The sequence below is a fragment of the Cimex lectularius genome, unplaced genomic scaffold, assembly GCF_000648675.2.
Source record: "Cimex lectularius strain Harlan isolate CLEC.00 unplaced genomic scaffold, Clec_2.1 scaffold216, whole genome shotgun sequence".
NCBI lineage: Eukaryota > Metazoa > Arthropoda > Insecta > Hemiptera > Cimicidae > Cimex > Cimex lectularius.
In genome coordinates, this window is record NW_019392801.1 from 223,330 (window position 1) to 235,381 (window position 12,052).

The following is a 12,052-nucleotide window of genomic DNA, read 5'->3' on the forward strand; positions in this document are numbered from 1 at the left end:
TTGGCACGATAAAGAAAATGTTTTTCTGAAACCTACATCACACCAGACCGCATCTCACGATTTCTAAATAAATATCGATTAACGGTCACTAATCACCACACATTCTACATGTATTTATTAAATTTAAACAATGTTTGTAAATCCCAGGCCCTGAAGATGATCTCAATAAAGATCGAAACGTTGGCACGATGAAGAACATATTTTTCTGAAACATACATCACACCAGACCGCATCTCACGATTTCTGAATAATGAATTTGAAAAAAAAAGTTGGTTTTTTTTTTCAAAGTTCTGGCTACTAAAATGCTTATTTTCCGAACGTATGCAAGTTTAGTATTGATCACATCTTACGGAAATTTAACGTAGTTTTCAATCGTATCAACAGATTTGTCCAAAATGTTTTAGTTTTAGAGTTATCATTGTTAATTTGAAGCAAGGTCTTGAAGTCCTAAAAAATCAGAAAAAGTGGAATAACTCCGAAACTGCTGAGATGCGGACCATAGTTAATTAGGACTTTGTAGTTACATTTTGAATGTGGACTCTACGGGCAAAGTTTGTAACACGAGGTCTACCACCATTTTTAAACCCAACTTGATTTGTCCAAATTGAACTTCAGATTCCACGGATCAACATACCGAGCAAGAGCGTTCGTCATAAGCTAAAGGGCTTGGGCTTTTATTTTTATTTACCTACAGTTATGCCGACACAATCTATAAATTCTTCCTTATTATTCACGAAAAGCGAAAAACAGCAGAGGGCTCAGTAGAGCCCCTTGCTTTTTCCCTATGTTGAAGCCTTCTCTCAGCCCATCCCTACCTAGAACATTCTCAACTCATAAACTATGTACTTTCTTATACAAGGTTCAATATTATATACAAATCTCATAATTTATCATTATTGAAAGTTTCTTACTGCTCCACCAACTACCAATTCTACTCTACCAATTTAAAATTCACCGAACAGGAAATACACTAAATATATTTATTTAATGCGACTTGTATTAAAAAAATAGTTTAAAAAATAAATAAGTAAAAAATAAATTAAAATGTTTAAAATATTTTAAAAAAGTTTATAATATTGTAAATTAATTTGCTCCCATATGTAATATTATGTATGCATATATTTTTAATCTATATGTGATGTATTTTCGTAAATTAGGCTATCAGCCTGTATAAGTTAATAAATATAAATAAATAATTTTAAACGAAATAATACTAGATTGAACATCTGACTGGAAAAAAAAATAAATGAGGAAAAATTTCATCTCTAAGTAATGCAAAACGAGTACAAAGTAAACAATTTATGATATGTCAACATTGATAAATTAAAAGTGCAAAACTATCAAACATAAATGTCAAATAAAATAAATATTTATTAGAAAAATCTATTGGTTAACTTTGATTTCGCTATGGTAAATATGTTAATTACGATGATCAAGGTTGTTATTTGAGACTCTTGCGCTGTTAGAACAAATATTTTTTAGAAAAAATTTACAAGTTAATTAATGCAAATCTTCTTTTTTTCTATCAGGAATTTCCAAAGTTGTCATTAACAGTAATTGCAATAAAAATAATACAATATCAATAATTGACATGAAGGAGCGTTAAAGGGAAGGCAATTTTGCATAGTTTATTACGCACAGGACCCGCGGATTTCCCCACGGGGATAAACACGTTTCAATTTTCTAAATACATCGGCGTAGAACGAACGAAAAAAAAACTCGATTTAAATTTGGACTCGAGACGTTTTACAAAAGAATAATAAAAATTTAGAAAAAATTTTAGCCTGTTTTTTTTCTTACATGAGAACTTTTAACAAACTTAAAAGTGATAATAAACAACCAATATTTAACTACTTACCTTCATCTCAGAAAAAGATTTTGTTTTAAAACAAGAACAACTTCAGTCTAAGGTGATTCAGTATTGATAAAAATTTCAGAAAACAAAAAATTTAAGATTTCGTCCTGTGGTCTCCGTTGGTTCAGACACGTTTCAATATTTCGCCATCTTCAGTGTTGTGGCTATACAGATATTAGTATTATTTGCAGGTGTGTTTGACGGATTAAATCAGCGCTTGTTTTATTGTTGGTCTTTTTCTATTTTCTGTCTTCATTCTTTCGCTAATTTGTGTATTTATAGCTTTTTGGTTTTGAATGTGTTATGTTTATATATTTCTAAGTTTTCGATTATGTTCATTTCCTGTCATTTTTTGTTTTGTGTGTAGTAGTTTCATACTTGTTTGTACTGTAAATGGTTATCGGTTATTTCATTTTAGTCGCGAAGTTTGATTTTCGTACTCCCAAATGATTTGATATCTAGTATCTTTTTTTTTTTTTTAATTCGACCTGCCTGATCGTTGTATTAGCTAGCATTCGGTATGAGTATATTTTATTTTATTTTAGTTGGTCTGTCTTTTGGATGTTTTGTGATAATAATTTAACTATAATTATTGTGGTTCTTAATGCTGTTTTTATGCATAATTTGCTGAATAAGTTAGTTTGTACTTTTCTTTTCCAAAGTATATGAATGCGGTTCATTTTTTGTCAAAATAATAAGTATAATATAACTATGAAAGCCTAAGAGTACTGTAAAATACTGTAGTAAAATACTGTATCATTTTAGGTTTCTATGTATTATATATTTGTGTATATATTTAAAAAAGTCTGTTAATCCAGATTATTTTCCGTGATGTTTTTGTAATATCAACATTTCCATTTCGACTTTGATATATAAAATCGTGTTTAAATGCAAATATGTATCAAGTGGGAATATTTCAGTCAAGTAAATAAAAGCATTTCTAAGTCTATTTGAACTTTTCCCAAGTCATGTGTAACCTCTTCCTAATAAATCATCGTCATTAAATCGTCAAATTAACTATTTCCACGTCAACTGTAATGTTTCCAAGTCAAATGTAACTCTTTCCAAGAAAAACGTAACCATTTTCAAGCCAAAAGTAACTATTTTCAAGTTAAATGTAACCCTTTTCAAGCCAAATGTAAACATTTCCACGTCAAAAGTAACCCTTAGCAAGTGAAATGTGACCTTTATCAAGTTAAATGTAATTCTTACCAAGTCAGATGTAACCGTTTTCAAGCCAAATGTAAACCTTTCCAAATAAAAAAAGTACTTTGCAAGTAAAATGTAACCATTTTCAAGCTAAAAAATTAACTATTTTCAAGTTAAATGTAACTCTTCCCATGTCAAATGTAAACCCTATCACGTCAAATGTAACCCTTTCCATGTCAAATGTAGACAGCACTTTCCAAGTAAAATGTAACCATTTTCAAACCAAATGTAACTATTTTCAAGTTAAATGTAACCCTTTCTAAGTCAAATGTAACTATTTCCGAGCCAAATGTAACCTTTTCCAAGTTAAATGTAACCCTTTCCAAGCCAAATGTAACCTTTTCCAAGTCAAATGTAACCCTTTCCGAGCCAAATGTAACCTTTTCCAAGTCAAATGTAACCCTTTCCGAGCCAAAGCAACTATTTTCAAGTCAAATGTAACTGTTTCCAAGCCAAATATAAACATTTTCTCGTCAAATGTAACACTTTACGTATGAAATGTAACTAAGTGAAATGTGACCTTTATCAAACCAAATGTAACCATTTCCAATCAAAAACTAATTATTTTCGAGTTAAATGTAACCCTTTTCCAAGTCAAATGTAACCCTTTCCACGTCAGATGTAACCATTTTTAAATCAATAACCATTTCGAGCTGAGCTAAAACCCTTTCCAAAGCATACATAACTCTTTATAGCTGAATTGCTTCCTTTTTTATTTCAGTTAATTTTCAGGTGTTGCTTTCTTTTTGTTTATTATCTGGTTGATTGTGGTTGTTATAGACGTTTTGTCTGCTTTGGTGTGTATTCTTTTTAATTCGTTTTCGTACTTGCGTCAGTGTGTGTGATTTTAGTCGGCGTGTATTATGTCAATTGCTATCGGTTTTCTGCAATCAAATTGTAGTTTGTCGTCTGTTTTTGTGATTGCTAAGTCTAGAAAGTTTATTTAAAAAAACTGCGAGAATGGCTGATGTTCATTACTCATTCCAGGTCATTTGGCGTTTATGTTTGCCCATTGTATTTAAAGTTGTTTTATTTTGTGTAATATGTTTGTGAGTATCGTCCGGCGGTGACAAGGGATAACTATAACAGAAAATATAAATTTTAAAAGATTGAATATTTAATCTCTTGAAAATCGTTTAAAATCTGCTGAATTTATAATTGCCTGTTACACAAATTCATGTAAGTAACCATGCGCCAACTATGCATGTACATATGTTATTTATATGTAAACTTTTGGCATAAAACTGGTGAAGAATCTTAGGCAGGAAAAGCAAAACATCTCTACTATCGGTGTTAACGAAAGACGTCGTGACTCGTAATTTTGCGCTAGCGACTGACTCAAATGAGTCTGTTACGAGGTTCGCGTTATTTGATGTGACATGCCATATTTCTGAGACTGGGGCACAAGTAAATCGCATTGCACAACGGCCGAGACTTCTCTTATGCAGACTCTGGCGCAAGTATTTGTAAGTCTCGCGGGTCGGAGGATAGGCCTAAAGTTTAGGGGCTCCGGTTAGTGTTGCCTCATCCAATTGGCCAACATGGAGGAAAGACCTTTCGTCTCTTATGGTTAGATCCCACGTCCCCTGCAACGTTTGCCTAACGGTTTTACGAAAATTCGAACCCGACCTGACCCATCGGGTACGTGGACAATGCCGCTGTCACTTCCATGAAAAAAGTCTACAAATTTAACTATTTCTATGTGATCTGTTTGAAATTTGAATCATGCTTTTAACTTGTCAAAACAAAATCCACAACTCTAACACTCAAAAAAAATCTTTCTAAAAATTCTTCCGAGATCGTGAAATGCGTGACGTAAGTTTCAGAAAAATATTTTTTTTATCGTGCCAACGTTTCGAGCTTTATTGAGTTCATCTTCAGGGCCTGGGATTTAAACATTGTTTACATTTAACAAATACATGTAGGATATGTAAAAAAGTGAATTTATACAATGCTAGAAATTTTAGATTAAAAAATAAATAAAAAAATAAAATTAACTTAAACAATGATAGAAAATATTAGATTTAAAAAGAATTATTTATACATTGCTAGAAAATTTTTGATTGAAAAATGAATTTATACAATGCTAGACATTTTAGATTAAAAAATAAATAAATAAATCAAATTAATTTACACAATGCTAGAAAATTTTAGAGTAAAAAAATGGATTTATACATTGCTAGAAATTTTAGATTAAAAAAAATGAATTTATACAATGCTAGAAAAATTTTGATAAAAAAATGAATTTATACAATGCTAGAAAATTTTTGATAAAAAAAATGAATTTATGCAATGCTAGAAATTTTAGATTAAATAAATAAATAAAATGAATTTATAGAATGCTAGAAATTTTAGATTAAAAAAAAATAAATAACATTAACTTATAAAATGCTAGAAAATGTTAGATTAAAAAAATGAATTTATACAATGCTAGAAAATTTTGGATTTAAAAAAATGAATTTATACAATGCTAGAAAAATTTTGATAAAAAATGAATTTATACAATGCTGAAAATGTTAGATTAAAAGAATAAATAAATAAATAAAATTAATTTATACAATGCTAGAAATTTTTAGATTAAAAAAATTAATTTATACAATGCAAAAAATTTTTGATTAAAAAAATGAATTTATACAATGCTCAAATTTGTTTTTAGATTCAATCAAAGTATTTGTTCTCGTGTATTTCAGTACAAATATTTTCATTGAATCTAAAATTTTCTAGCATTGTATAAATTCATTTTGTTTTTACCAAAAAAAATTTTTTTTCTAAAGCCTACGTCACACCAGACTGCATCTCACGATCTCCGAATAATCATCGCCTAACGGTCACTAAACACTACATATCTTTCTAAAAAGTTAAAAATCTGTAAATATATATAGAATTTAGAAAATACAGAAGGAACTGTAAATATTGTTTTTTAATTATAAACATAACTTCATAAAAATAAAAGATATGCCATCCAAATCACCTTATTGTATGTTTTTTACTTGTTTATGCATAAATTTGTTGATTTTGCTTTCTTTCTTTATTTTTATTTTTAGAAAAGTGGCGCTTTTACTAGTCGACCTTAGTGAGATTGAATTCCTAATGACTAAATCATTGTTTCACGTTGCATCATTTCACGCTTATAGACATTTCTTAAGTTCGTTAGAGAGAAAGGATCATGAGAGGGATTATGATTCCGCTTGGAAGGCACAATCCTTGTCATTTTCCTCACGTAGATTTAGTATTTTTCTCGAAATCTAGTTTCTCATTTTGTAGTTACCAAATCTTACTTTCTGGGAGATGCACGTCCTTCGTCCTGATGTGAAGGAAGCGAACGTTCCGGCCTCGTTCTTATTCCGAGTTAATGCGCATTTATGCTTGTTGGAGTTGGCCTTGATGAGGGCATAGTTTTCGATGTCTAAATTTATCTTGTCATTACAGCCCTGTTCGATCGATAAAAATTAAACGTTTCCTGTTAAATCCTAATCGCAAGACACGATTGTTTTCTCTATGTCAAATGTTTGTTTGATGTTGTTGCAGAAAGCAAAATGGTGCTGCGAGGTGTATCCGGCACGTTCAGATCCGGCGAGCTGACAGCCATCATGGGGCCGTCAGGAGCCGGAAAATCAAGTTTGCTCAACATTTTAACCGGATTCCAGTAAGTCCTCATCATCAAAATATTAGAAAGAAATTAAAGACTTTATAGAAAAATATAAAGATGGATTAATAAAAAATAAAATATAATTTTTTAGATATTAGCATTTTCATGAACGAAATCATTAAAACTAAATCAATAATCGATCAATTTTGTTCAAAAAATGCTTTTAAACAATGAATAACAGATTAAAAAACGACGTTAATATAACATAAAAATAAAAACATTAAAGCCTAAAAATTCTGTTAATTAAATTACTACAATAATGTATCGAAAAAAAAGGATGTTAGTCTAGTTGATTTTACGTGATGTTTTTGTAATATCAGCATTTCCATTTCCATTTTGATGTGTATAAAAGAAAACGTGTTTGTGGGTGAATGTAGATTTTTACTTATATCTCACCTACACTTGTAATCTGCAATATAGCATTTCCAAATCTGTTTCTACATTTTCAAAGTCGAGTTGTACAAACTTTGCATTCAAACTTTTAACATATCAAATGTTACCCTTTCCAAGTTTTTCAAATGTAACTCTTCCCATGTCAAATGTAACTTTTTCCATGCCAAAAGTAAACATTTCCAAGTCAAATGTAACCCTTTCCGAGCCAAATGTAACCTTTTCCAAGTCAAATGTAACCCTTTCTGGGCCAAATGTAACCTTTTCCAAGTCAAATGTAACCCTTTCCAAGCCAAATGTAACCATTTCCGAGCCAAATGTAACGCTTTCCGAGCCAAAGTAACTATTTTCAAGTCAAATGTAACACTTTACATATGAAATGTAACTCTTTCCATGTCAAATCTAACCCTTTTCCAGTCTAATGTAACCATTTCTAAGTCAACTATAACTTTTTACAATACAAACATAACCATTTTCAAGCCAAAAGTACCTTTTGGCATTTGCCTCATTTTCTGCCACGAGGACAGGAATTAGTTGAACCTTACTGTTTACAAAATACAAGGACAGATTCACGATTCATGTCGGATTTGTTTCCACGTAAGGGTGAAGTTTCGTCATACGGTCAATTATATTTTTTTGAACCCTAAGCATACACGACTGCAGCTGAAACAATGCAAAACGAGATTTTTACCTTGAAATCGCGTTTTGTTGATCGTGTTTCGATGGATCTGCGTAGTTTAAACCTAAAGCAGAAGAATAGTTGGAGTTTTCTCTCAAGTTGAGAAGAAGAACCGCCAGGACATAGACACTGTCTTTAAAGCGGTCCAAAGTTAATAGGTTTTGTGATTTTGATCCCATGTTGTACCCACTGATCCTGTGGTGAGCCAGGATGGAGTCAAAAATGACCCTTGCGAACGACTAACAATGTTACTTGCTATCGATTTCCTGTTCGCAGTTCGTTTTCCCACATTCATAAATCATATAGGTCCATGATTCCAAATATAGAAAGAGGTATTGCTCCAACAGGCTAATAGCTCCTGATAATCGTTATAAAGTACTTGAATATGGTTATTAGGATTGCACATTAAGACAGCAAATAAAATTTTAATAAACAACAAATATCCACCTGAACGTTGAAACTTTGATTTATTATGTACAATATTTCAACAATGAAATGTAAAAAAAATGCATTTTCATCTCTTTTATTTTTCAAATTTTAAAAAGATCACGGTCCAGAGTAACACTGGATGTGTTGACAGTACCGATCAATATCAGTTATTCACATCTTATCCACTTTAATTTAATTACACACCTCTCGAAATTGATCATTAGATTCCCATCCGTCATTTCCAACTGGAGTCTGTTGATTTTGTACATACGCTTTGGACATTAATCAACCATGTGGAAATGGGCCGAATAAATTATCTGTTTTCCGTGATTCATTCTAGGACGATGCATTATCATCGTTATTATAGATCAAGGATGTGTAATCGGAATGAGAGTTTATGTGTCACGTCGTATCGAATCTTGGATATGTATCAAGGTTTATTTTTAATTAATGATATAATTATTTAAAAAAACAATACTATTGGGTTGTCCGGAAAATAATGCAGGATTTTAAGTTTTCATTAAAAAAAATCTATATAAAATATTCTGTTTACGTTTACAGGATTACTATGAATGTCAACACTTATTAATCCTCTTCCAAATGATATTGTTTGTTTACCTCTGTAGCATTCCGCTACTTGGAAATAATTCAGTCATCCTTATAATGTCAAAGCGAGAATTTCGTACGATTTTCTTTTACGAGTTTAAACTCGGCCGAAGCGGAGCCCAAACGGCTAGAAACATTAACCAAGTCTGGGGCGAGGGTTGTGTTAATGAGTGCACTGTGCAAAGGTGGTTTAAAAAATTTCGGGAGGGAGATTTCAGCCTTGAAGATGAAGAAGGTCGTGGAAGGCCTTCCTCTCTTAATGATGATGTTCTGCGATCAGTGGTGGAAGAAAACCCCAAAACAACTGTTCGAGAACTTGCAGAGCAACTCAAAGTCAGTAAAACGACCGTCGCTGACCACCTCAAGGCGATTGGAAAAGTGAAAAAACTCGAAAATTGGGTTCCACACTCATTAAACGATCGCCAAAAAAATCAGCGCTTTGATGTTTGTGCATCACTTCTTTGTCGAAACAAAAATGACCCATTTCTGGCCAGAATTGTTACATGTGACGAAAAGTGGATTCTCTACGATAACACTAGACGTTCTGGACAGTGGCTCGACAAAGGAGAAGCTCCAATACATTTTCCAAAGCCCCCAACTCATCAAAAAAAGGTAATGGTTACGGTATGGTGGGCTTCATTTGGTTTAATACACTACAGCTTCTTAAATCCTGGCGAAACCATCAATGCTGAATCATACTGTAACCAAATTAATACCATGCATCAGAAATTGGCAGTAATGAAGCCCTCTTTGGTCAATCGGAAAGGGCCCATTTTGTTGCATGACAACGCTCGACCACATGTGTCACGTGTAACGTCACAAAAATTATTGGAGCTTGGCTATGAAACTTTGCCTCACCCACCCTACTCTCCGGACCTCTCGCCTACTGACTACCATTTTTTTAGACACCTGGACCACTACTTACAACACATAATATTCAAAAATCAAACGGAACTGGAAAATGCATTTATTGACTTTATCAATTCTAAAAATTCTGAATTCTACTCAGACGGAATTAATAAGTTACCAACACGTTGGGAGAAATGTATTGAGAGTATGGGAAATTATTTTGATTAAAGAACATTGCTTTAAAGTAACTAGTTTCTTTTTTTTTGTTTAATACCAAAATCCTGCATTATTTTCCGGACAACCCAATATTTGCAAAATTTCCTTCCTGATTATCATTAACACGTTTTCTCGTTTTCATTTCCGTTGGCATATAAGACGTATACGAGATTTCCCATTTACGGTGAGAAGTGATTAACTATTAAATTGCAGGTTTAAGTATAAAAATCTTTGGGAAAATTTAGATTTATCCAGTACCAATGGCGACACACAAGTAAATGACTTGAAAGTTAACAAATCCTACCAGATAGCTAAAATTATAAAATGTATTCTTATTGAAACTAATACAATCAAATCAAACACAACGTGATCTTATCACAACTTACGACCGGGGACTTTGTGATGCCGTACTCAACGCAAAAAAAGCCAGGGTCATCCTCTGACGAAGTCGTAACCCGTTTACTTAAAAGCCCCTCTTTACATTATTATCCTTCTTTGGTTCTCTTTAAATCTATAAAAAAATCTCAAATCCAACGCTAGGAGGTCTGCAGGGTGATGGGCAGTTTGACCAGAAACCCCTGGTTTGTTTTTAGCTTTTTTGTTCTGTCAGACGCGTTTCTATATTTGGGATTGAGATAAAAAAACAATTAAAATACATAGAATTTTAATTTTATTGTTGAGGTCTGCAGGGTGATGGGCAGTTAGACCGGAAACCCCCTGGTTTGTTTTCAGCTTTTTTGTTCTGTCTGACGCCTTTCTGTATTTGGATAGAAATAAAAAACAATTAAAATACGTAGAATATTAATTTTATTGTTGAAGTCTGCCAGGTGATGGACAGTTTGACCGGAAACACCCTGGTCTTTTTTAGCTTTTTTGTTCTGTCAGACGCCTTTCCGTATTTGGATAGAATTTAAAAAAAAAACGAAAATACGTAGAATTTTAATTTTATTGTTGAAGTATGCAGGGTGATGGGCAGTTTGACCGGAAACACCCTGGTGTTTTTTTTTTTAAATCTTTTATGTTCTGTCAGACGCGTTTCTCTATTTGGATAGAAATTTAAAAAAAACGAAAATACGTAGAATTTTAATTTTATTGTTGAGGTCTGCAGGGTGATGGACAGTTTGACCGGAAACACCCTGGTCTTTTTTAGCTTTTTTGTTCTGTCAGACGCCTTTCTGTATTTGGATAGAAATAAAAAACAACGTAAATAAAAATGACGTCTGATTTTAATGGACGTCGACCGCTCACTTCTACGTTCCACCAACAGCAAGAACTAGGTTTTATGAGTGTCTCGGAAGGTTAAACTTTTATTTTTTATTACCATCTGTACAAACTAAATGCTGTAATGAACTAATTCTCTCTACAGACACACTCTCACTTAATTAAAATTTGGAGCGAGGGAATGAATTTTTTTTAATATTGAAATCTGTCGAGGTTAAAATAAATTTAAGTTTAATGTTTTGGGGTGGTTAAGCAAGTTTTTATGTTATTTAAAGAATTAATTGCGGGTGCAAGAAGGTAGCATTTAAAAAAGTTTTTACGACTGGAAGGTGGACCCGATTGACTTGAGGTGAGACAATTCAGCACGTTTTATGACAATCTTGAAAGGAGGTTTTAATTAATTAATTAATTGTTTTTTACCATCTATACAAACCAAGTACGTTCTGTAATGAGGTACAATTTAATTTCTCATTTGATATTGTCATATCCTGAGGGAAGCCATTATTGCCAACAAAATAAAGAAGAATAAGGGAAGAAAATAACGTAAAATTGATAATTTTATTACTGTCTTCGATAGTTTATCTATCATTATGTTGTGAAATCCGCCCTTTTTCAAGGCAAAACTTTCTAGGGGGTATCGGTGACAGGAATGGTTTAGGCGAGACGGCGCCCATCTCTGTAAGGTAAAGGTCCCTGGTTCGAATCCAGCGGGCATATTACAAATTGGCGTATTTTCAAAAACACCGGCACCTTGGGTTTATACAAGGTCGAAGTTGAAATACCCTCGTAAAAAAGCATAATTTCCTTGGTTCCATCTTGCATTTTTATTTTTTTAGTTTTTAATGATTTTTAATGGATATTTAGTAAATATTAACTTTTATAATTATTATTAGTAATAGATACAAATCATTGATTTACAATAAGAAATTTTCACTTTACAAAAACAACT

At 32.2% G+C, this 12,052-nt stretch overlaps 1 protein-coding gene across 3 annotated transcripts in view; it reads left to right on the top strand.

Annotated features, from left to right (window-relative positions):
- Positions 1-12,052, top strand: part of LOC106669255 (ATP-binding cassette sub-family G member 1-like) — a 79,053-nt gene that overhangs the window by 30,921 nt on the left and 36,080 nt on the right. For 2 of the 3 annotated variants that reach the window (XM_024228061.1, XM_014398592.2), the window contains exon 2: positions 6,593-6,710. The exons of the other annotated variant lie outside the window; for it this stretch is intronic. In XM_024228061.1, coding sequence (XP_024083829.1) covers positions 6,593-6,710 — 118 coding nt within the window. The remainder of the gene's footprint in view (positions 1-6,592; positions 6,711-12,052) is intronic. 3 annotated transcript variants of the gene reach the window in all.